This window comes from Centroberyx gerrardi, chromosome 10 (genome assembly GCF_048128805.1).
Source record: "Centroberyx gerrardi isolate f3 chromosome 10, fCenGer3.hap1.cur.20231027, whole genome shotgun sequence".
Classification (NCBI taxonomy): domain Eukaryota; kingdom Metazoa; phylum Chordata; class Actinopteri; order Beryciformes; family Berycidae; genus Centroberyx; species Centroberyx gerrardi.
In genome coordinates this window covers 16,103,879-16,129,847 of record NC_136006.1, presented here as the reverse complement: position 1 = coordinate 16,129,847, position 25,969 = coordinate 16,103,879, and the positions used below count along the sequence as shown (strand labels likewise).

The 25,969-nt window shown below is 39.6% G+C and overlaps 2 protein-coding genes across 2 annotated transcripts; both read right to left on the bottom strand.

Moving 5' to 3' along the window:
• Nucleotides 1-7,278: 7,278 nt before the first annotated feature.
• On the bottom strand, nt 7,279-13,136 carry hoxd3a (homeobox D3a). Its single transcript, XM_071917906.1, has 4 exons — nt 13,019-13,136; nt 10,869-10,928; nt 8,446-8,986; nt 7,279-8,176 (listed from the first exon to the last, which is right to left on the bottom strand). Exons 3-4 carry the CDS (start codon nt 8,882-8,884, stop codon nt 7,428-7,430), a joined length of 1,188 nt encoding a protein of 395 aa, XP_071774007.1. The 5' UTR covers nt 8,885-8,986; nt 10,869-10,928; nt 13,019-13,136; the 3' UTR covers nt 7,279-7,427.
• A 3,887-nt stretch (nt 13,137-17,023) lies between these two features.
• On the bottom strand, nt 17,024-19,830 carry hoxd4a (homeobox D4a). The gene is made up of 2 exons (XM_071917905.2): nt 19,371-19,830; nt 17,024-18,950 (listed from the first exon to the last, which is right to left on the bottom strand). The coding sequence occupies exons 1-2, from the start codon at nt 19,828-19,830 to the stop codon at nt 18,652-18,654; spliced, it is 759 nt and encodes a 252-aa protein (XP_071774006.2). The 3' UTR covers nt 17,024-18,651.
• Nucleotides 19,831-25,969: the final 6,139 nt, after the last annotated feature.

Here is a 25,969-nt window from a genome sequence, read left to right as displayed (position 1 = left end):
AAAACTTAAGTAAACTGGCTTGTTCTCTGATTTAATTCAATACAACAAGTGAATAGCCTCAAGCTGATTTGGTATTAATTAAACAAGTTTGTCATAATTTCTCATGATCTTTGATGTCCTGTAGTCTGAGTCAGTCTTATTCTATCAGATGTCATTTGTCAAGACAGCAGCTTTTCCTTTAACAACATATTATTTTGGCTTGCCCCCTGTATAGATAGTGTACATTAGACTGATGGAGATCGACAGTACTCCCTGAGCAAAGGTGAGACCTCCAACGAAGGAGCCCAGCTGAAACCTCAAGGCTTCAGTTTCAGAGCTGCAGTAAGTTATACAGGATAAGTCATATGGGACAGGTTGTTGGATTACCCAATGTTAAAACTTGCTTCCTTGGATGAATTGTTAACTTTAAAACTAAAACCTATGAATATCGTTATTCATACAACAATCCATCTCTCATATCTAAAAGTCACAGACTATTTTACTGAAATAATGTGTCTAGGATTACAAATGAAAACCACACAGGATCATTCTTTATCCAGCAGACAGATTAAATTCCAAACCCTGTTACTGTAATAGGCACACTTGTAGCTTGCCATGAATTAGAACTCTAATTATATTAGGTACTATTTTAAACAAAATAACACATTTCTTATGATCCATAGGTGTAATTTATAGCAAAGCCAGGTTCATTTTCCTGGGCAATCAATTTCTTGGTGTAGCAGAAGACTAATATAATTATGTAAAGCGCTGAGAGCTGAGTATCGCAGTCAGCACAGAAGGGTTTTTCGAAGATAAATGAAGATGCAATTTATTCAGTCATAATTTCATATAGAAAATGCCATGAAAGAAATCCATATGAGCATCAGTAAAGGGGAGAGGCACTAATACTTTTTGATATAGACTACCAGAGCATTACAGTCAAGGCTCGGGTAATATATGGCTTACTTCAGGTTTCCACATATCAGTAAGCTATCTTTCACACAAGTCAGGGGGAGATGAGCCTTCTGGTCAAGCCCTCTAAATCATACTCAGAGAAGTGAGTCGTTTATTATAGTTACAATTATATCAATATCACTAACACATAAGAGCCTCAATAAATCCACGCACATCAAGTTCTGTGACAATACACATGATCAATGTTGGGAAGTAATTCAGCTACATAGTAGTTATTTACAGTAGTTTGGTGGTAGGTTACTTGCAGTTAAAGCAGTGTTTTCACAAAATAACTGCATGCCAGCTAGCTGACGACAGAAACTAGATATTTTATCAAAAGAAAAGTATGAGATCCAAGTCTCAGAGTCATCCCTATTTTGCATCACTTCTCACCTTTCTCCTTGGTTCCACCTCATCTTTTCCACGTTCTGATTTTTTCTCCCAAAACCCAAAGCCGGGTATCCATGACCCTGCTGTTATGCAGAGCTGTCAGGCTACACTGAGTGTGCGAAACATTAGGACCACCTGCTCTTTCCAGGAAATCCACTTCAATCATGAAAGGCCAGTGGCAGATGAATAGGAGGAGACAAGTTAAACAATGATTTTTCAGCCTTAAGACAGTTGAGATATGGACCGTGCAAAAGGGAGAGCAGCCCGACTTTAGTCAGGTGTTCCTGAGTGTATCGCGCCGTGTCCTGCAAAGTCATCTGAATTTTTAATGTCTTTTTCACAGTTCTTGTAATTTAACAAACTATTCTTATGGCAGATGAAGGTTGGTTTAAGTCGATGTCAAGTAGAGGCAGAGGTTTGACAAACTACATTTTCAGAGTAGCTTCTTCAACACTGTGTGTAATGATGACACATTCACACGTCAAAATACTCAACTGCAATATGCCTACCATAATAATATACTCACAGAAAGACAAATGTAGCCTAATGCAATCTATAGATAATTAGGCCTAAAACACGAATTTACATGGACTTCATCTAACCCCGAAGAGCTGGGTACCTTCTGAAGAAGAAATACTATGTAGACTTTATGTGTTGAACAGAAAGAGTGCTGTCTGCCTACTCTGCTTCAAGTACAGTGTGGTGAATCTCTAATGACAACAGAGGCTGGAGAAGAGGTAGGACTTATGACAACAGTGTCCTCTAACATTCACATCCTGTGTCACTGTTTACAGTTGGTCAGGCTGTGGTGCAGCTCATGTTTCCTTGTCCAAGTCCAAGTCCAAAGGCTGAACTGAGCTACTCCGGACAGGCTTCTGCATAATAAAACTGAAGAGAAAGAGCTGAAATCCTGTCCCTAACTGAATGGGCTGATACAAAAAATATTGATTGGGATATTAAACCCTTTTACATCAGAAACAAGAAAATGTATAATGCATAAACATTGGTTAGAGATGTGCAGGATACAGTGTGGGGAGGGACGGTTCCTTCTTCAGAAAATAAACCATTAAGGCTGCAGCTGTCTTGTATTTTGTGTGAATAGCCTAGATAAGAGAAATGGCAAGTGGATGAGAATCAGATGAAAAAGAAATACATCATCTCAAGTCAAATAAAGTGCTGTTTTATTTGGAAAAATGACGGTTTAGTAGATATGCATAAATTCTGTTTGGTATCAGAATACATACATAGATTCAAGGTGGTCTTTGGTATTTTGTTTTATCAACATAATACATGAGATATACAAAATAAATTTAGGTACTCCTTTTGGTCCACATGAATAAAAGCATCACCTTATCCTGAGAAATAAGTGCACTTTGAAGACACAAGCCACAAAATAAATATAATATACTGTATAACATAATAAATAAATAAACATTGATTTCACATTTTAAATATTTTGGTGGTTCATATCAGAATAGACATCAGAGTGAGTTATCATCACACCTTAAAAAACAAAACAAAAACAAAACTGTAAACATGAGCAATGTAATCAAGTAACTCTCCCATCATTATACAGATATAACATAACAGGGCAGTTTAGTCTAGAGAGAAATCTCCTGAAACTTGATTCCATTTAAGCCAGTTGCCGTGGAATATTATCTGCTCTCTTTGGTTTAATGTTTGCAGACAACAGCTGAGTCACAGGTCAACAACATACAACAATGAATACGCTGCTGACAGATTCATCAAACGCATAGTCTAAACTCACAGGGTATAAACTTAATACACCAGCGCCTAATATACAGTTTAAATAAACGTGGAAAATGCAGTTATGTGAAAAAGACTGTAGATCCCACTGGCTGCCTGACAACCTGCAGACTATATTCCTCCATTACCGACTATTAATTGTAATCGTGGTGGGAAGCTGTGATGAAGCCAAGTCTGTTTTACTTGGCCAGGCAGACAGTAGGGCCTTTCTTTCTCTCTCTCTCCTCTTCTGCTTCATTCTTCAGTTTTGAAACCAAATCCTCACCTGACTGTCGGTGAAGTTTAAACTATACGAGCCACGCCAAGCCTTCTAGTTTTCTTGTGGTGTTTGTTCAGGTGAAAATCCTTTTCCCCGGTTCCGTTAATTGCTTTGTTGTGAAATTCAATCTTGATCCGATGCTTGATAATCCATAATCAATTGATTCGGTGCCTGTAAAGCAACAGGATACATTTAGTAGATGCAAATGGTAAAGCAGGTGAAATGCAAAAGTAATGATATACGTTTTCTTACTGATTTTGAGGCTGTTTCTTCTGCTTTCCGTCCGCTGCCATGTATTCACAGCTGCTGTTCCCTCGTGTCTCTCGAGCTAGCGCGTGCAAAAAAACAAAACCCTCTTGGGATGGAGATGAATCCTGTTCACTTGCAGAGAGGAATCATCGCGATATGTTCTGCCAGTGCCGTCGTGCAGCAGACCAACTCCGAGGGTTGATTAAAGCCATGTGATGCGTGCATTGTGTTCATGCACTGGGTATGTATCTTGCCTCCATCACTTTACAGCAGCATCTAAATGTCAAGTGAAATGCTGGATTTTTATTTTTTACATTATATTAGGAGGAGATATGCCTGCAGCCTATCACATTCTGCTTCAAACACACCTTGATGCATTCCTGATAGGGAAAGGCTGGCGCTGTCCCGGTGGTCCACCATACCTGATGATGAAATCCCCCCTGCTATATCTTTCCATCACAGACGCCTGGGAAAAAGAATTGCTTTTCATGCTATCATGTTGCCTGTCAGGGATAAAAAAGGTGAATTCAAATTCCGGTCGTGTCCAGTTAGGTCCTCAGGAGAGATGAGCCTAATGATTGTTAGCACCTCTTGTTCTCATTAGTTAGCCTACTGTAGGCTACTTCCCCATATGTAAATATTACCCTCCAATGAGCAGGCGTGGTCTGCTCCGCTTTCATCCAATCAGCAGCACAAAATGAGCACACAGCTGCTCTGGCTATTCCCCAGCAGAGCTTTCTTGGTTTAAGTGTGACTTTATACTTCATATTCCTGGTTGTATTTTCGATATTTTTAACCCATTTTTCTGTTTTGTTAATCAAAACAACACATTTAAAGCGTTGGCTAAGCAATTGCCCCATGATTTAATTGCCAGCCACTGACACTGGCAAATTTTGTTCTACCTATGCACAAATTTACACTCAAACCCACAACCCAGTAATGTAACATAGCCTACATATGAATATCTAGTTGCCTAACCATTCCTCAACTCATTGGGTATAGGCTTCTCTGTAGGCCCGCTCTAACCAAAGGGACTATCCCCCGTTATTTGAAACCTCCTTCTGACCTCAGCTACACCCACATCCAATTTACACAGAGTTATAGGTGAGATAAATTGCCCGCTTTCCAAACGAAATGACAAAGGATAAAATGTATAAACCCGTTTGAATGGTCAACTCATCGCTTCAACAGTGAGAATTTGACTGTTATTTCCCAGCCGGCGTTGATGGGCGCTTTAGTCAAGCGGCCTATCTTCGTCATCACGATCAGGAGTCGCACTGCAAAAAATGTCCACCTTAACAAGTCATTTATGCGCATATTCACTCTTCAAATAATAATTAATAATTTTCTTAAATATTAATATGCCATGAATAGGGTGAAATTATTCATCTTGTTTCCAATGCAGTTTCATGAACTTTAGAAGCAAGTGTCAGTATCTTGAAACGAGGCACAATGAGGCAGAAAATGTCACAATTCTCTAAACAAGATTAGTCTTAATTGGAAATAAATGAAATTAGTCTTTCTCATCAAATTGGGTTTTTTTTCAAAATAGTTTTTACGGGAAAATAGATCTTACGACTCAGTATTAAATGACTTGTTATGGATATTTTTTGCAGTGCAGAAAGCGGCGGTGGGGAAGATGAAAGAAAGAGCTCATCCAGGGTTAAAATGGCCGCCATCCACTGAATACTGAGATGATTTGTAGGCTATATTGTCAGCCTCTGATAAATGGAATCAGTACAAGATTAATTTAATACAGAACTACTTAGGAAAAGGTGAAATAAACTTGGGAGCTATTATTAAAGGAGCTATAAGATAATACCTTTGTCTTGAGAGGCTTGAATCACATTCAGATGAAACTTTTTGTGCTCACTGTGACTTGTGCGGATTTAAAGTCCCTGCTTATTTCTTTTTGAGATGCGGTTCGTTTGCCTCGCCGTGCTTTTAAACCCGAGGATATCATCTCAAAACATTTGAACACAGTAGGTTTTCTGGCTCTCGCCCAAAAGATTGGCCTGCCCGGTTTGAAATGTGTTACTTGGATTTGGAATGCAAATGCTTTGTTCACAAGGAGGAGGGATCAGCGAGGAGTCTGAAAGCGACGAGTTTTTGATTAATGAGCTTTGAAATGGCTCTCCAGGAGCAATAAAGGATGAACTGCTCTCTCTCTCTCTCTCTCTCTCTCTCTCTCTCTCTCTCTCTCTCTCACACACACACACACACACACACACGCACGCACGCACGCACATCTATCGTTGCATCATTTCCAATGTCAAAGCAGCAGGTTTTTTCTTCCTATATTTTATTTCACCAATCGCACTGCCTTGCCCATCACTGGATTTTACCTAGGGCCTGTTTCTGTATCACTCCGCCAAATCATTGGAAGAAGATTTTGGTAATCCGTCTCACAACGCACAAATCAATTAGACGACTAGTGATTAGGCTTTGGCCTACCGGTAAATGGCGCTTATTCCCTTGTCCCAAAAGAGTAGGCAACATGAAAAGTAATCATGTTGCCGAGTCTAAAAAATGATACTGAGGTAACGTGGAAGATGTAATAAGCCCGTGGACTCACTTCCCCCATACCAATAATACATCAATAACCTTCATATTGTAGCATTTTTCCTATTCAAATGCACATTGCATTGAAAGCATAGAGCCTTCTGATTAGTTTTAGATATCCCGGTGCCTAATTATCGATTTGTTCTCCCTCTTTGGACTGTACAGTATAGCTGTAAGTCAATAAAACCTTGTTACTGTTCAGTTTCATCCGGAGCAGCAGGCTGCATGTGTTCTCCACCGGTCTGAAACAGAGGCATTAAAACAGTCAGATGATGCTGATGATTCACTGCAGTGCTGTGGAGTTTTATGGCTGCTTGAAACAAACAAATAAATACAATAAAAAAAATACAACATTAAATTTGAGCACTTTATTTACAAAATGTTAAACACAATAAAATATAACATTTCAATATCATTAGGGTTTCATAAATTTATGGATATCCAACCGACTGAAATAACAATGACAGTCAAATTAAAATTAGCAATGGACTACACAAAATGACATGCTGGTGTGTTAAAGTTGTATAATATTCGATACTTCGATAGTCTACGTTTTGCTTAGCATAGAGGTTTTGACACAAGATTAACCATGGACATATAGTGGTGTTTATACACTATAAAATGCCCCATTTATCCCAGATTTACAATTAGAAATGCTCTTTTCCAACAATACACTGCGAGTCATAGCATTTACCAAACCCTGTATTGCCTACCCTTCGAAGTGCATTGATCTGTCCAATCTTACAAAAAATCCACACTTATAAATACTCGCATATAAACGATAAATAATGTGCAATACAAAAGTAGTTAAATAATAAATAGGCTATATGCTAGTAAGAGAGATAATGCAAAATAATACAAATAAATAAATAAGATGCTCGTGAGGAAAATGTGATACTGACAAACAGACGAAATTTTCCCTAAAAGTCCTTCTCTCTAAAGATGAGCATCTACTGTCGTGATCTACAAGACTTACCTTCAAGTAATGGCATGACATATTCAGTCCCCAAAATTGCGCATTGCACTTGAAAAAAAAAAGGAACAACTGACAACCAGGCTAGTCTGCCTTTGCGCATCCCCAAATAGTCAAGAGAAATGGACAAAGCTGTATTATTTAGAAAATAATTACACAATAGCATTAATAGTAATATCAATAATACTGTAATAATACACACGACTCGCTTGGAGTGTAGTTATTAGACTAGTGAGGTAATAAAAAGAGCGCAACATAATTTTGGCACACACACACACACACGGGAACCACATATTACAAATGCGTAAGTTTAGGCGCTTCCTGAATCCTTCCCTGAGACGCTTGGTGAGAGGTGAGGTCTGTGTATGTGGGATGGGGATCACAGGGTCCATGATGGTGGTTTCCTGGGATCTGAGCGGCACAGCTGTAGTCCACGCTGGTGGATGAGGGATGGGGAAGATGGCCGAGGTTGAACATGGGGCCCGAGGCTGGCATGGAATCAACAAAATTTCCACCCACATAAACAGGGCTGCCTTGCAAATTGGCGTTGGCAAAGCTGCCATTGCTTTGCATGCTGTGGTGTTCGTACTCGGAGCCCGGGTACCTTTTCTGTTGCGGGATGCAGCCACCTAAGGGCGCCGTGTACGCGGCCAAGCCGTACATGTTTTGCTGGGGTTTGGCGAATGACGGGGGCGAGGGCGCGTCGTAGCTGAGGCTGTTCACATTTGGGAGCTGACCAGAGTATCCAATGTGATTTGGGCCACTCAGCGGTGGGCTTCTATCTGGGGAGTGTCCCAGGGGAGAGTGCATGATCCCCTTCGACTTCTGGTCCTTCTTGTATTTCATCCTTCTGTTTTGAAACCAGATCTTTATTTGGCGCTCGGTGAGATTCAATAGATTTGCCATTTCCACTCTTCGAGGGCGACAGAGGTACCGGTTGAAATGAAACTCCTTCTCCAGCTCGACAAGTTGTGCGCTGGTGTAAGCAGTTCTGACCCGTTTAGAGGCCGGTCCCGGCGGGCTCTTCTCATCACTAACCTCACCTGTGAATGAATGAACAACAGCACATTAGGCCACGGTTGCTTTTCAGATATGCCACAAAAAACACACATTCAGTGCAATGATCACCTCAATGTATAAGCGCACGAGTTGAGTAAGATAAGGCAAAGGTTAGGAAAACTACAAGCATGATAGGGCCCTGTACCCCATCCCCCCCACCCCTCCCACACACACACACACACACACACACACACACACACACACACACACACACACACACACCTATTACTACTAGTATTATTATTATTACTACCTGCAGGTGTGCAGCTGTTGCCTTTCTGCTTTGCATTCTGCCGGCTCTCTTTCATCCAGGGGAAGATCTGCTTAGTGATGACTGGTGTGGCAGTGTTTGAAGCGCTGTTGGACGGGGATTTCTTCTTCTGGGGAGCAGAGCTGTTGGAAGTGGGAGAGGATGCGGACAGTGGAGGTGCTTGCTGCTCCCCAATACTCGATGCCTGGCTGTTGCTTTGACTGCTGCTTTGCCGCATGCAGTCTCCATTCAGGTCATTGTCTTTCAGAGTTGGTGGCCGGACAGCGGAGGTCTGTATGGGACAGACTGTGCCCTGATAATCATTCTCGATGTTAGACGTGGGGTAGGATTGATGACTGGGGCCGTAATTGTACGAGTCTGGTTTGGGGTAAGTGTAGCCTCCAAAAAGTCCAGAGTTATCGTAGTAAGTAGCTTTCTGCATTTTGTGGATTCAAAGCCAAGAAGCCAGTGCAACTCTATCCAATGGCATGGGTGTTGTTTTTTCACGTGATTGGTGTTTCCCACCGTCGCTCTAGTCTGTGACCTATAAAGAGAAGAATATAAGACTCATTGGGCACATGAATGAATGAATAAGGCCTACTCATTATAGCTTAGGCTACACCTTCCCTAATATGACTCCAATGACTCTTCTATCCAGGGTTTAAGAGGAAAACTAACGACTCCAAAATACACCAAAGGAGGCATTTGCAGATTTTTTTAAGCATTAAAAAAACGCTACTCCAACTGTTCCCAGTCCAAACTCAAATTGCTATGGGCTGTAGTGTCAAATTATAAAATTACCAGCTGTCTATAACAAGCTGTCTACAACAGTAGTACACCTCCCAGCTCCAGTTTCAAACACTTCTGACTCATTTCTTGGCACAAAACAGTTAAAGTTTAACTTGTGCTAAAAGGGCCCTTTGGGAGGCTGTAGGAATCCCTCAGAAATAAGCTGAATCAGCATTTGACACACACAATACCCTTTTCACTAATCACAAGACCTGACAAACCCCATCATGCATTGTTCCCCATAGCAGAAATATAGCCCACCAAGGCTGGATCACATGTTTATGGACACACGAGCCCTGTACCTACTCGTTTTACACACTCTTTGATGCAGAACAAGTTATTAATTTTGATGGATGTAAATTTCCAAATTTGTTGTAGCCTTCCTTGTTTCACAGTTCACACAAAAGGTATATGGCATAGGTTGGTCGCGGGTGGTGTGTGTGTGTGTGTGTGTGTGTGTGTGTGTGTGTGTGTGTGAGAGAGAGAGAGAGAGAGAGAGAGAGAGAGAGAGAGAGAGAGTTGTGTTTAGTTGGGTGGGGGTTGGGTGGGATTGGGTGCTACATATGATATTTCATTATGCTTACCCATTTCTCAACCCAGTATTTGGCTGGTTGGCCTGTTTCCCCAATAAGCTTACCCGCTCTGTCCCAGTATAAATGCATTAAGTTGCTTCTTACACTCTGAAAACTCTCTATAGCAATTTTAGATCGAGACAGAAATTATCAAATATTCTGGTGAATAATTCAGAAAATAATTGTTTATACTGAAGAAAGCGTGTAAACATTTTAACTGAGTGGAGAAAAAATATGAAGAGGCCTATAGGCTACTGTATGTTGGTGGCTTAAGGAGGTGCAGTCTGCGTCGTGCATAACAATTGCACCTGTCATTGTGGACCGCAGCAAAATTTATGACCGCAAATGTTATGGTTGTAAACGGCCTCAGAGAGGAATGAAAAGCAAAACACTGCTCAAGACTCGAAGCCCTCAGAAGTGTAAAACTAAGCGTAGGTGGAAGGCAAGGGAAAGAATTTCATACTCGGCGACTTCTCCCATATAGAGGCTCCGTTTATAAATGATGCCTCCATTCTGGCAAAGCGCAAGTTTGCAGCCATACCGAAGTAAATGACTGGAGCTATTTTGCTGGTTAAAACAAACGGGAATATTGGCGATGGCGCATCTGGTAACCCGGTTAAAATGTGGAAAATCGTGGGATAAAGTGGTGAAATTCTGTCTTATTTTACGTTTTATAATATGCATGTATTTCAGTAATGTATGAGAATATGTAAAAAAAAAAAAAATGCAAGAATGTAAAAAATTATGTTTCTAATTTTATCTGTTTAAAAACGATTGTTTGGTGTGATCCAACTCATTGCCTTTTATTCAGTCCGCACTGTTGCAAACAAAAAAGGGCATTGCAATGGGATTTCTGATCTGCAGTGGATTGGCCTGCGCAAATAATTGCATGTTGCAGCCTAAGTTACACGTTAATCATCCCTCAAGCCTTTTTTTTGTGATTTAGGTCTAGATCCTCACGTGAAACAGAGAGCGTTAATATGTAGCCTAACGCCCAATCAGCCTTCCACCTTGTTATCAGTTTGCTCTGCTGTCCATTGCCTTCATTAAAGAAATGTTACTCACCGAAATTTGCGTAAATCTGTTTTGTATCCCTCACGCATTCATCACTGCTTCCACCTCGACCTGAGAGAGAAACCAAATGTGTTACACAAGCCAATTTTCTTCCCATTCAAAAAACAAAAAAACAAAAAACAAACAAATAAACAACACAACGTTTTTTATTTAGTTTAAATACAGTTTGAACAAAGCATGGACCTAGTATTAGTAGTAGTACTAGTAAGTCTACACAAAATAGCTGTTAGGCAACATTATTATATTATTCAACATTACACTTAATTTCTTGATTAAAAAAAGTTCCTCTTGGCAGGACAAAAACACAATCCAATTCAAATGATTTCTCAGCTATGATAAACTGTTTATTTTTCTTATTCTTATTTAGGCCTATTTATTTTGCAAAATGGGGACATTTAACATTGTCACTGCTATGACTAAGATATGAGATACAGATTTTTTTTTTTAAAGTCACTGCTTGCAATGCTTTAGAGTGAAAAGTCCTACATGTGCACTTTTACACAAAGAGCTAGTCAAAATATTTAGCAGTCATAAGCTTTTTAGGTGACCTTTGGGTCATTTAGCATTAAGTCAAAGTTTAATGAACAACGAGCAGTTTGGGTTCAAGTAAGCCTCAAGGAAAGCCCAAGCAGCTTTTCAGCGCTGCTCTCAGCCTGAAACAGAGAAGATGCTCGACCAGCGGCTGGATCAGACACTAAAGTAGAAATTAAACCTGAAATGTTTGCTAAATTGCCTTTAACGCGAACTTGAAAAGCTGCATCATTTTCTCGTTTTAATTTGAGGATAATGCCTCCCAATATGAATATGGAGATGGAGATATGGAGATTTAAGTTTAAGTGCCTTCGATGTGGAATATTTGGGATCTGCTAAAACTGCTCGCATTAGGAGTCTCAAGTGCTTTTGAGCACACAGTGTTACTAGTACCAGACATGGTCCTCTTTTCAAACCACAATGTTTTTCGCCTACGCATTGTTACGGTAAGTTTGGTTCATACAATGGGCCGGACTCTATGTGGATAAGTGTTATTATCTCACTTCATCATTTGTCCTGCTTATCCCTGCGAATCCTGTAATCTTTAAATTTAAAACATTTTTTATTTAATAATTTGGCAGGCGTTATTGCTAGAAAATGTTTGTCACATTCAAGAAATAGCCTAATAGAAGCTAACAATAGTCTAGTCTACCCTACGCACGGCAGTAAAATGTTGGTCTATAATATTATTTTTTTTCTCTGCCGAAAATAGAAGCTATTCAGAAAATGTAGGATTCCCAATGGCACCAAGGTTTTCTAATAAGTGAATGTTTTTGCCATATTGCCATATTGCTCATTTTAGTGGATTCCTATTCAGTAGCTTGTAAGCATTCTTCAAAAATGTAATAGACGCACAGTCATAAATAATGTTTAGTCTCCTCAATGTTTGTAAAACATGTAGGCGGGTATAAATCAAGACTTATTCCACCATCAAACACTGTTCAAACATTGTTAGAATATGAAGAAAAACGGGAATAATCAACTTAAATATAATATTGTATTTGAGAGTTAGGCCTATTGTTAATTCCTATAGCCAACACTCAATGACAAAATATTGATATAGGATAGAATTAACAAAATAAAAATAAAAAGAAGATAAAATATATAGAATTCAAATAGTGTTTCAATAAAATAAAGGATTTGCCTTTGTCGTATTTCATTATCCAGCACGGTAAATCCTCCCAAATATCCAACATGAATACATGTATAATATAACGTTGCAGGTTAACAAAGCCATATAGTTGAAACCACATAAATCATGGCTAACGCCACTGTGACGATAAGACAACAAATTAATGTGATTTACGATCCAAGAGACAAAATGAAAAGTTCCTCTACTACTTCTTCCTTTGAGTCAGTTTTCATCGAAATGCAAAATCAACTTAAAACCCATGGCAGCATAGACTGAATCTGTCGATAATATTTGAAAGTGGTTACTCAAAATTATGAACCTGCTTTTGGAAAGGTAGCTGTGGTGTCCATGTCCGCACAGTTACCGGCGAGAGCGACATTAATAAGCATCACCTTCTTGAATGGAATAAATCATATTTATTCCCTTGCATTATATGAAGCCATGGTTAAAGGTTGCATTTTGCCATGCATTTGCTTACCTGTGAATCAATTCATCATATACCAGTTCCCCTCAGTCTCAATTCCTTTCCACGCAGTCTCTAGAATAAATCCTTCACCCTTTGTCTGTAGACAATGCTGTCCTAAACCTGATCTTGCTGTTTTTCAGACATTTCCATATACCAATGCAGACAGTATTCCCGAAAGAGTGGAAGGACTCGCATTCAACTACCAATAAAAAGCGAACAAGGTATCCTTATTCCAAAAAAAAAAAAAAAAAGAAAAAAATCCCTGGCAATCAATCACCCATTGAAATATACAGGAATTCAGAAACGGATAGGCCTACAGATTTGGAGCTAACATTAGGATTTTTGGTGTTTCGGAAGCTTTATGATGACAAATAAAGGCGCTGCCTTAAGATACAAGCATATTTGTTCACGTGATTGTTCTCTTTCAGGCTGCTTCTTCAACCAAGCCTTACCTCACCAATCCATTTTGATAAAGGGTGGCGTTTATTTCCTCATCTGAACTGTGTGAAAATGTTCCACTGCCTATGATTTCTTTTCATCTCTTCCTATTGCGAGCATTGCAACTACACTTTAACATTTAAACATAGGCCAATATCACATTGTTTAGCCATTAATAAAGCTTTACAGATTCTTATAGCCTACTCCATCAGGGCAACACTTAGAATAGTACAGTTTATTTGCGTATGTTATTGTATTGCTCTGTGCATTTTTTATATCTTGATATAGCAATTTCCAACAATTTTTGGGAGATTTTGAGGTCACCATGGCCATAAACAGGAACTGTAACAGATATTTCACAATAAAACACGCAGGCTACAGTGGGCCTATAAAGCACCACACAGGAATATTATACACCGGCATGGTTTTTTGTAGTATGCTTATTATAATGCAGAATGATACTACTTTCTACTGAGGTTCTATTTAGTCGCCAATCACTGCAGAGGCCTGAGATCTACATTTTAGGATGATTTATGAAACAATGGACGTTTGGGATATTTTCCTACTGAGACTGGAATTGTATTCAAATAAACCAGCTAACCCTCTTTTGTTTGCTGTGTCTGTCTTCACACATTGTTGAAACATACGGTAGGCTACTTTCCACAGAAACACAAAGAAGCACAAAGAGTGAGAGCCGTGTTTTGCCCTGCATTGTGTTCAATATAAATTGAAGACGTGGCACGGTTTAAGAATAAAATATAAATGAATTGGAAATCTCAGAATGGATTGGAAGAGGAAGATTTGGAGGCACGAAGATCGCTGGCTGTCCAGAAGAGGCTTATCTTCGCTGCGAGGAGGGGATGCAGGACTGGTAGCGTCGCAGCATATGTTCAGAGGGTAATAAAAGTGAAAGATTTACAGTTTTCGCCCGGCCCCCCAACAGCCTCACACCCTTTCAGGAATTACTGAGAATGATTTACAAGGAGGCAGAACTGTCAGCCTGCCCAAAACTTCCACGACTCTTCGAAATAAAAATCAAATAATCTCCCACTAACAATAAAAAAACAACACCGTTAGAAATCGACTGGACGCTGAGCAAAGATAAACAACCTGTTATTTATCTTATTTTCCAAAGATTCGACTACAAACTAGGTATGTTTTTAGTCTACTTAACAGACAGGACACGGCAATTCATTATTTTAATGCTGTCATTTTAGAAATATTTTGTTCCGATTTTCTTTTTGGTCTCATTAAAAAAGCATTTTAGTATTCTTACAAACTTCAGTCTGAATTAAAGTGAGAATAAGGAATCAGTGGGCCCTAATGTGCAAGCGGCCAGACCGAGCTATGTGTCCGACAGGCTGGATTTATTCAATACGAGCGTCCATAAATACATGTCACTGGCCTTGCCTCTAGTAAAAGTGACTGTTAGTTTTTTACGATTTATTCTATGGATCATTTCAAGGGCTATACTTAGGCTGCAAACCCCCCAAAATCCTGCATTACCAAAGCATTTCATTAAAAAAAAGAAACCCACACAGCGACTAGTCCCATACAGCCTATATAGGCTACAAGTCTGTTTAGAGCGCACACATCAAAGGGTGCAATTCATCAAATATCACGACACTTGATATCGTCATTTACCAGCTCGGTCAAAAAGAAAAATGCTGAAATATTTACCTACCAAAGCATCCATCGGTTCGGATGTGTTGCTAAAGTGCAGGGCTACGGTTGCGCCGGGTATCGGATATTATTTTCTTGGGGGATCTCTTCAGTTTTCAAGTCTGATAGAGTCCTTGCGATTAATGACGACGCCGTGTTTCTAGGGGGACGTGCTGCATTAATTATTTAGACAATCACGTGGTCGAGAATAGAGAGCGGAGTGGTATAGTCTCTGGATTATATCTCTGAATGCAGACAGCGCACTTTAATATATCTTAGGGGGGTTGTCTGGCTCGGAGAGGCTTCTGCGAAAACAGCTGGAAATCAAATATGGCCGTATAGAGAGCCACGACGTTGTATTCCTACATCGGGTGCAGTGTCATTGAAAATGGCACTGCCTTTGGCTCTCATTTATTGCTGTTCAGACATGTAGGTCAACGTGGCTACACACTGCACGTTTTAGGGCTGCTCTGACCTGATTGCATTGGGCACCCTGTGTTATAAAAATATATTTTTCAATTCAAGTTTTCATGTCAGAGGGGGGATAAAACCCGAGCAGGCATGATATGAAATGACTCTTTGAATATGATATAAGGAACAAGAATCACTAGTTGTGCAAAAGGAATGATGCATATAAGGTAGGTTAGTTTTGTGCCCCCCCACCCCCCACCCCCACCCTCCTCCTCCTCCTCCCCTCTTTCTCTCTGCCTCTCCCTCTCTCTCTCTCCCTCTCTTCAGCATCTATGTGGAAATCGAGTGTACATTTATGGCAGAATGGGGGATTGGTAGCATCACTTTGTCTAGGCTTCCCTCTCTGAATCCATATGGCACACGCTTGTATTTTCACTGTTGCCTTACACACACACACAAACACAAACGCTTGTGCAAGCCTAGGCCTGTGCTCAGTGGAACAGTGGCCATGGAGATGGAAACACTGCTGAGCAACTGATTGAAGATTGTCTTTCCACATGTCTGTTTATTCCAAGTATTAGCATATTTCTATCAGAACTGATTTTGTGATGTGGAAAGTCGAGGGCCATGCAGTGCTACAGTGGGTCATTCAGAAATAACTTCTCTCAGTGAGGCACAAAGAGGTTTAACACTAAGCCAAAGTGATCCATGTCCGACTGTCGTATTATTTATGTGCTTACATGCTAAATCAGCCATTGATGAGTTTGTGGTGCTCGGTTGTTGGAGCAGGAAAACCACTTATGAAAAGTTTTATATATGAAGCAATTTAATCTGACTTTGTCAAATTGGGTGGTTCTATGCCTATAAACTGCATTTGTGGCTCTATTTCATAATAAAGCATGAATGTTAAAAGTTTCTCGGAGCCCAAACGTGGTTTTCCACAAATAAAAAACCTCCAAACGATTCACTGGCCGCTTTGGAACAATTTTCTCCAAGGATGCGTGTTTTTGGGCAAACCACGCGCTCATGTCCGAGAGCTTGTCAGTGGAAATTAAGATAGGCCAGAGTAAAGCCTCCGTCTTTATCATTTTTTTTTTTTTTAAGTTGCACTCATCCTAGACTAATAGCTAATTTATTCTCTCAAATTTCCAACCTGCCGTGAGAAAAGGCTGAATTTCCCCCTGCATGGAACATTTGGTGCAATTGTGTATCGTTTGTTTAAAGGTGTTAGATCCATATGGCTCCATATGCTATTGCCACTATAATAACAACAAAAAAAACTCTTCTGCCACCAAAACTGATCCTCTTATAAATGCGTAAAATACTAGTGATTTTTGTAAGGATTAACATAAAACATCTAGGCTACAAAAAGCCAGAGAAAATATTAGAGCCTCAGTGGATCTGTGAATATTAAATTCCTGTTAATCCAAATGTTCCTCGAGTACCAGAGAAAAGCATCTCGCGACAAAGTGTCTTTTGCAGCCATTTAAATGCATAATCGGTAGAAATCTTTATTTTGTTTTTTTCAATATACTTCTCACATCTGGATGCACAATACAAGGTAAAAAGCATGTACAAAAATAAAACCAAAGAGATTGCATATTGACATGAGACAAATGCACAAATCAGAACTTTTTGGGGGCTGCTCCTAATATAATAAATACTGTTCTAACACGTGTAAAAATATGGCATTTACGCATTGACTATTTTCCTCAATGCTTTAGCTTTTAAGTGGGGAAAAATCCTCCAAACCAAAGCGAATAGCGCCTGGGAGAGAAAATGCTGTAGGTCCGGCGGGTCAGGGGTGTAGGGGTCAGTCCTTGCGGCTGAAATGTGTCCCCTGGATGAACCTGCCACTGCTGCTTTGTCGACCTTCAGTTGAAATACCTTTTCAACCCTCTCATCGTGAAGACTTCAGAGAGAAGACCCCTTCGTATTGGAAGAGCTTCTTGGCTTTTTTGTTTTGTTTTTTTTGTCCGGGGACAATGAAGGAATAAAACAAGAAATATCTGTCTTGAAACGTGACGTGAAAGCCCCCCTGGTTAGTTTGGTGTAAATGAATGCCTATGATAAGATTCCGACATTAACTAAGAACACTGACTAAAACCTTGCATAAAGCCATGCTAATAAATGCACAAGAGTTCAAACTTATTTTAGATTAATAAAGTTAATCGAATAGTTTTAAACTCGTATGTGTGCTATACGAAAATGTACAAATTTTTCGATCAAATAAATAATGACGAGAAACAATTCATATCAAGAAAAAAAATAAACAATTATACTCCTAAATATTCTGGATTAGATTATTTCCTTTGAGAAACATCTAACCAATATCAATTTGATGCCATGCAGAAACAAATGATCTTTCATATAAGGGTTTCAAATGGCATGAGAGAGCCTCTGAAAATGTACACTGTTTACAAAGATGTCAAGAGAGATTTATAACCGAATAAGGGCACTCAGAATAGTATGCACACAGGAATGTCTTGCTTTTGGGAATAATATTTAGGCTAAGCAAATTTCAAAGCTTTATTGTACAAAATAAGTTAAAACATATACAAGTCACAAAGAAACGTATAACTGAATATTTCAACGGGGTATTTGCAACTTACGAAAGTAGGTTACTGAGTTGTGTTAGGCGTGCTATATGCAAATAATGTTTCTTTCAAGTATATTTTGTGCATGTAATGTGTAATTTCAGTATGAAGAAAAAAAAAACTCTTAACCAATTTTCTTTTGTGTGTAATTTGGACGAAGGGCTTCCCCCCGCTTTGAATAAAGACATTTCATCTTTAAACCAGCGTGAATCCACGTGAGAAGAACAGAGAGACTTTCATTAAATCCATGAAATCAGTGGAGGTCGGTCAGAAAATGTCTTCAGTGGGTATTGTCCAAAAAAAAGTTTGTTTCGATGTGTTGTGTCTCTTTGAGGAATTAAACGAGAGGCTTAACGTGTACACCTCTCAGTTATAGAGACTGATTGATTTTCTGACTCAGTCGTGAGTCAACACTTCTTGGGTCATTTTTTTGTTAAATAGAAATGGCTAAAAACGACATCAGTCCATGCAAAAGTCAAATGCAACCTTTGTCTTTTTATGTACAGTTAATTTGTAGAGGTGAGACACCTTCCTCCCCTATAAAGTTGTGATATCAGTCTGGTTATCCTTCTGAATACTCTGCAGATGGCTGGAGGCTGGTGCCGACCTGCCCTTGGTGTTGGGCAGTTTGTGATCTTTCTTCCATTTCATCCTTCTGTTTTGAAACCAGATTTTGATCTGCCTTTCGGAGAGACAAAGAGTGTGGGCAATCTCAATCCGTCGCCGCCTGGTCAGATACCTGTTAAAATGAAACTCCTTTTCAAGCTCCAAAACCTGCTGCCGGGTGTAAGCTGTTCTGGACCGTTTGGGTTCAGGTCCTGTGTAATCCGGGTTCACTGTGAGAAACAAAACAACAAAAAAAGTGACCAAATGTGACCAATATAGCAGGAAAATCAACAGAGCAGCACAACAGCAGAGCAGCTCTCTACACGGGGCGCTCAAACTTTAAGACAATCCACATGAAAACGAGATCATGGAACAAATGTGGATGAGCGTCCACGGATTCTCAATGAATTTAAGCAGATTTTGCTGCAACATATAAGCAGCATTACAGTCGGTCAAGAGGTGTTTTCAAGAGCTTTGAGACGCTCACCTAGCGGCCTATTTCCTGAGCAATAAAAATTTATGACTTGTGTAATTGGCGAGGCCTTTCAAAGACTCCCATAAATATTACACTGAATGATTTCGTGCTAGACTAAAACAGTAGCAGTCACCTGGTCCCATAAGACAAGAAGCAGAAGAAGAAGAAATCTTACCAGTAGTTACGTGGACTTTCTTCATCCAGGGGTAAACTACTGCAGGCTGCTTGGCTTGTATCCCATTTTGGCTCTTTGTGTTTTGCTGCTGTCCACAAGTCCGGGGTCCGGCCATTTGGACCGGGGGGGCCTGCTCAGTCTGTGCGGTAAAAGGGCTGGATCTCTCCTGCACATGACCCCGTGGCTGCACTGTGGAGTCCTGCACAGTGTTGCAGCTGAAGGGCTGCTCCGTGTAGTTTGACCGTGGGTAGATCCCTGGATGCTGAAAGTCTGTGTCCTGCGATGGACTGTAGTAGTCCGAGCCCTGATCAGGTATATAGTTATTCTGTGAATATTCCTCACAGGGAGGAAATTTTGGATCCACATACTTAGAGTTCACCAAATACGAACTCATGGCCATTAATTTCTGAAGGTAGAAAATACTAATTTTTCTCGAGTTGTCTTTTTTTCCTCCCTCCATAAAGCCCTCCTACTTGGTGTCAACTGAATAAAGTTAGCGAACCATGTGACCAGATTGGCCAATAGAGGTGATGCTGGTCCATAAACGGGTAAACATACACCTAAAAGCAATTTCATCTAACTTCAGATATGCCCAAATTAAACCCATGTTGAAAAACAAATATTGCCCTAGTTCCAGCAAAGCATTCGAGTGAAAATTTGAAAAAGAAGAAGTCACGTTGAGAAAGAAAGAAAAAACAACATCATGCAATATCTTACTTGAATATCTTGCTTTATCAATATCTAAGAAAATAAAACCAGGGCATTGTGAAGCCTTGATTGGACATTTTTTGATTGTTTTATGCAACAAAATGTCAATGCTTAAGTTTCTAAAGCACTAGTCCAACTTAAAGGCATGGAGTTCGACAGAGAAACAAACAAAAGATACAAAAAGCCCCTTGGCATAAAAGAAGGGAATAATGACGGAGGACAATTGATGGAGACTGTCTTTGTCAAGAAGGGGTCATCCAAAAGTTACACGAATCTCATCACTTCATCTGCTCCATCCCTTTCAAAAGTGTCTAAGAAGCCTATTGGCCAGCAGCCGGTCTGGGAATCAATAATGTAGAGACAGAAACGACTCACGAGTGAAAATGCTGGGTCTACAACGGCGATATGCTGTTGTTTTGTTTGTTTGTTTTTGGTAAATACATTTGGATATTTGATCCACTCATACTTATATGAAAATGTAGACCACTTGCCAATGATGGCGTTCATTTTCAAGCTGCTAAACATTTTCCATCAGATTTCCTCTAAGCCTACACATTTGGTGTTATTTTTCAATATTTATCATCTCATGTGGCCCTGTTAATGAGAATTTTGGTGTTCTCAGATTCACTCTCTCGTTCATTCAATCTCACATTCATTCAATATATGAAGGCTGATAAACACTTTAAATGTCACTGTAGCACTTGACAGCTAGGCTATATCAAGCAAGAAATGCCTAATAAGACGGCAAAAAGTCAATATATCGAAGTTTTTTCATCGACCATATACTCCCCTAGAATCGAATCTGTGACTGTGGTTTTATCACACAAATTCGGTTCTACAGGGTATATATAGACGACGGGATGCAAGACTCCCCACTTTTAGTCTCAAATCATAACTTTATTTGTACAGTACTTTTCCAAAATCAAGTTTACAAGGTGCTTCGCAATCAAGACAAAGAAAAGAAGAGAAAAAATAAATCACAGAAATAAGGTTACACAAGAAATGAAGAGGCATATCACATCTGGCACCCATGTGGGGTAAAACAAACCTTCAAAGGTATTTTTTTTTATAATATTTGACTCAGGTTATTAGTTAGCCTATATTTCCATATTAATTCAGTCTTAACCTATTCTGTTCTCATTGAAGCAGGAAGTGTTCATTTCATTGCGTCACAATTCGTCCTTTATCATGTATCTCTGTTACAAGCTGAATATTGACTTTTATGTTTTTATATCATCTTTGTGTTGTTTGACGCAAAAACTGATCATTCCTTTAAATCAAAACGTGATGTCAGATGCAGCTTCTCAAACAAAAAAACCTGTACAGGCCACCTCTGCACAGGATGATCCTATCAATTTCAGCAGTAAATGACAAGCATAAGCCATAAAATATCAGAGTCAGGTAGGCTAACTCAGGTCACCTCAAGTTTCTGCAGGCTATTCCACTTCCATCAATCACAGTTCAAGTTCACAACAAGAATAATTCTCTTTCTGACTAAGAATAGAAACCACTTTTGCAAGTTGTCAGGTCAAAATCAAAGATATGCCAAACTGGAGGAGCAACCCTAACCCAGCAACAGATCCCGGTACATGCTAGTTTACCAGCCGGGTGCTGAGATAGACTATCACCACTGCCCAAAAGATGAGGCTAAAGGCCATGGGGGTCAAACCAAATCATTTACAAACATATCAAAAAGTTCAATTATTTTCTGTCCTGTTGACAGCTCAAAGGGTGCAAAAGTTTACCAATTCCTCATGATCCATTAACTAACCACCACGGCGGCCATTGCAAATCCTTCTGAAACAGCCTTTACAAGCGCATTAATATTGAGAATACTTGGTTTGTTTTATTACAAATGCCGGACCAGCAAAAGTTCCCTCTGGTCGTCATTTTTTCCCTTTAGATCAAGGGCATACGGGCAAAAGTCGAATAAAAATATAGCGTGTATGGGTCGACAAAAGCCTATAGGCCTATATGAAGGGAAACAATAGGCCTACACAAATTCAGCAGTTTATTTTTTATATTTACCTATATATTTCTAACAAAGCTGTACGTCAATGCGACAGACGCTCAACAGTGTCAGTTTTAATGTCTTATGGGACCTACATGATATTTTGTCAGCATAGAGGACAACTAGACCCATACAGCTTTCAGTGAATTTCTGTTATTATAACAGAATTAAACGATAGGACAATCTCAGGTTTGATTTAATATAATTTTGGGTTTGAAGCACACTTGGCTATATGTGAGACTGGGTTCATAGCACATTGTTAAACAAGTTCAAGCTGAAAAAGTTTGAGCTGGGCCTACAGACCACTCTTCCTTAATAAGAGGAATTAATTGGATAGGAAAGCAATTTCTTTGCATGTGGTTATTTATTAACTGGTTTAAGTGATGTTAGTTTGGTGTTCTGTAACATTTTGGCTACAGTGTAACAGTTTCAGCTTGATACATATTGTACAATTGTGAGTTCCAGTACAGGCCTAAAACAGCATGTGAATGTATATCACATTTAAACTGAAAGCAGGATTATTTGTGCAATACTCTGCTGTAGACTTGACGCTTTTTGTTGATCCTCCTTGTACAAAGGTCTCTGCAATCTAGAAAATAATTGAAATTTCAACAAAAACATACAATTTTCGTTATTTAGCTTTGGCCGCAGTTAAAATATAGATGAAAGTAGGCCTATTTGTAAAAATTCGTTCCTGCACATCACATTTTAATATTTGTTAGACAGCCTGACCTGTCTTTCACCTTGCCCTGCTACTCGTTCAGACGGGTCAAAGCCGAGATTCAGGCTTCTGGAGAACAAAAGAATGATAAAGTCAGCGTTTCCTCGCTGCTTGTGTTAATTGAAAGGCTAACTCGTTTAGCTTGTGTCTTTTTACAAAATTATTCTACAAAAATGTCCCGTTTTGTCCCGATTGAATATTTGAGATCAAAACCAACATCGAGAATAATTTTACTAATAAATACCCTCATGTTCGGGTCAGGTGAAGGAGAGTTTATCTGACTGACAATAATGGAAATTAAATTCTTAGTCCCTTCTCTACTCTGAATGAAGATATTCATTGACTATTAGTAGGCCACATTTATTACAGGACTGCTGACGCAATAAATTATTTATAGGCCCAGAGGAAATGCATTAGGCCTAGTGAATGGAAGGAAAGGAGTAAAGGCAAATATGAAAAAAGAGCAAATGTGGCCTATTTTGTTGGCAGCCCAACGCTAATCCCATATCCTATTTCTGGTTTGTGTGCTTAATTCACATCATTATGGATCAAACTGTACTGTAGCCTAACTATATTTTACTACAAATGAATTGTGATTTATAGGAATTATAGCGAACGGATACAACAGACATCTGCAGATTCGTAATTGGACAAAAATGTGCATTACTTTAACCCAGTATAGACCTATAATCCAGTACACCAAGCACTTCAGAAAACTGCAAAAAGATGAGTCTGGAGACAACAGGTTGAATTGTCACCCCCAAGCAAATATGCTGCCTCCTAAAGCCACTATAGCTACCACGTTTCTATTCATGGAGCAGTCAATCAAACCAACAAATTGAATAACATGAGTAGGTGCAAACTTATCAGCCACCCAGAAATGCATTGATAAAGTCTTAACCTTGCAAGATCGTCGTACATCCAGTTGAAACCAAAGGCAGATATAATAATAAGATTAACTTCCCCCACCCCTCAGCAGCCCATCTACACGTACAGCTATAACTTTCTGTCCTGAGCAGCACTGGCCCTGTTTGGAGGCAGGGGAACAGTATATTCGATAGCACCATGCATGTGACATCACACGCCCATACCACCGGCAAAGGATAAAACACAGCTTACCACCAAGACCGCAACACATCGGACAGCGTCGAACAAATGCGTCCATATTGAGGAAAAAGTCAGCTTAGGCTACAGCTCCCTGCCAATTCAAGCTCTATTCCAACCCATCTGGACGGTCTTACTAATACACAATGAGAATTATATTTTGGCTTGTCAAGTCCCAGGCCATAAAACAAACTTTAATGGCATCACGTGTTCCCCCACAGCCATTCACAACACCGCACAGGTCCATAAATAACCCTCAAAGTTGCACTTATTCAATAACGACGATTACACTGATGTCACTGAGGAAAAGGCGCCTAACCTGAAATGTAGAAGCTGATAGGGTGGTTGTAACTTTGTCAATCTACACATAGAAAACACTTTGTATTTTTTTTTGTATTGTATTGGTTTTGAATAACTTAAGCCTACTTTGCAATGGTTAAGCAAAAAACAGTCCAGGATAAGCCGATACTTTTCCTGTTTCTCTAAGCAATAATAGGCCTATTACTGGCAATAAAACGGTATGACTTGTCCTACAAAACACAACTTGTAAGTTTTTCCTTTCTTTTATTTTCCACTGAAACATTTCCATTTCTTCTACCTATTATTTAAAATGAGGACAGGCCTGATTAAGCTCCCTCTTCACTGAGGCCTTGTGACTTCTATAGCCTAATTACAAAAACATCGAGCGTGCATCAACATCTTGTGCTCAAATACATTTTTCTCCCGAGTGGACCAGCCACTAGGATTGATGTCATTCAGTCTTCCCGGCCAATCCCAGAGTGCAAAGCATATTTTTGCTCCACCTCTCCCTCCCTGTCCAAACTAGTAAGGGATGATGTTGACATTTGGGTGGTTATCATTGTGGGACAGGTATGAAAAATGGAAGGACATCAAAGGGGCTTGTCGTTTTTACATGCATGGCCCATAAAAAAAAGTTATTTCCCCGGAGATGCTTTGAGGGCAAAAATCCTGTGTGGCCTCCTGGGTGTTCAGCCATCACTAAGTATCAGTCTACTACATGACTGCTGTTTGAAGAACCATTAATGGGCACTTACTGTTTTTCTTTCAGTGGTTTAATGGTTTGTACATGGTCTTTTGCCTACATAAATGCAGTATACAGTATAGTCATTGTTCTTCCTGGTCCACCTATGATTATTGGTCTGTTTGTATCTGTTATGGTTTCCTTAAGACCCCTTTCATTGACATCATCATCCCAGTGAAAAGGAGGTTCAAATCACAGGCTCAAACTATGTCACGTGGGGTGTTTAAGAATCAGCTTGTGTAAAAATATTCAAATTGTTGTTGTAGTTGGAGAGCAACTTCTTAAGAACTTGCACAGTATGCTGAAGTTGGCATCTTCAACCAGTTTAACCAGAACTGGCGTTAGATGACCCAGATTCACATTGCAAAGTATCCACAGTGCTTGAGATTAATAAATAACAATAATCAACGGCTTGGTTTTAAACTGATGCTATATAGTATAGCCTGGCATATGAGTGTGGTTCTGTATAGTACCTGAAGACACAAACATCCCACATAGCACCAAACGCGCCTATTAAGCCTCATTAAATAGAATAGTAACACATTTTGTCATCCCAACAACAGCCCAAAAACAGTGAATTGAGCCCTATCTGCCATTTAAACAGTGGCTCGCCTTCATATGTCACATCCGGAGCCACACACCCAATAATTCTCCAGAACCACTTCCAAAAATGAGCTTGATCACATGACCACATGTTTCAGCCAATCACACTGTTCAGTCAGAGGCCGCTGAATGAGAGCAGAGGGACTGACTGTTGGGCAATAGCGCCTTCTGCTGGCATTTTAACAGCTTCCCCATCCCACTGCAAAAAGTGTCCATTTTATTAAGTAATTTAACTTAATATTGAGTATTCAAATCGTATGTTTCTTAAAACAAAGTGATAAAAACCTGTCAGTGGGCTGGAATAATCCATCACGTTTCATATGCAAATCAACTCGTTTCGTTTTTGCTTATTCAAGTGTAATTTTCTTGATAGACATTCTCACTTGTTTTAAAAAAAAATCTCGAATTAG

What these genes read in the sequence shown, in the direction of transcription:
- hoxd3a (XM_071917906.1), bottom strand. Translation starts at nt 8,884, where the DNA reads ATGCAGAAAGCTACTTACTACGATAACTCTGGACTTTTTGGAGGCTAC. An exon ending in CAACAGCTGCACACCTGCAG is followed by an intron (nt 8,177 to 8,445) that starts GTAGTAATAATA and finishes ATTCATTCACAG; the next exon opens with GTGAGGTTAGTGATGAGAAG.
- hoxd4a (XM_071917905.2), bottom strand. Translation starts at nt 19,830, where the DNA reads ATGGAGGGAGGAAAAAAAGACAACTCGAGAAAAATTAGTATTTTCTAC. An exon ending in GAAAGTCCACGTAACTACTG is followed by an intron (nt 18,951 to 19,370) that starts GTAAGATTTCTT and finishes TGTTTCTCACAG; the next exon opens with TGAACCCGGATTACACAGGA.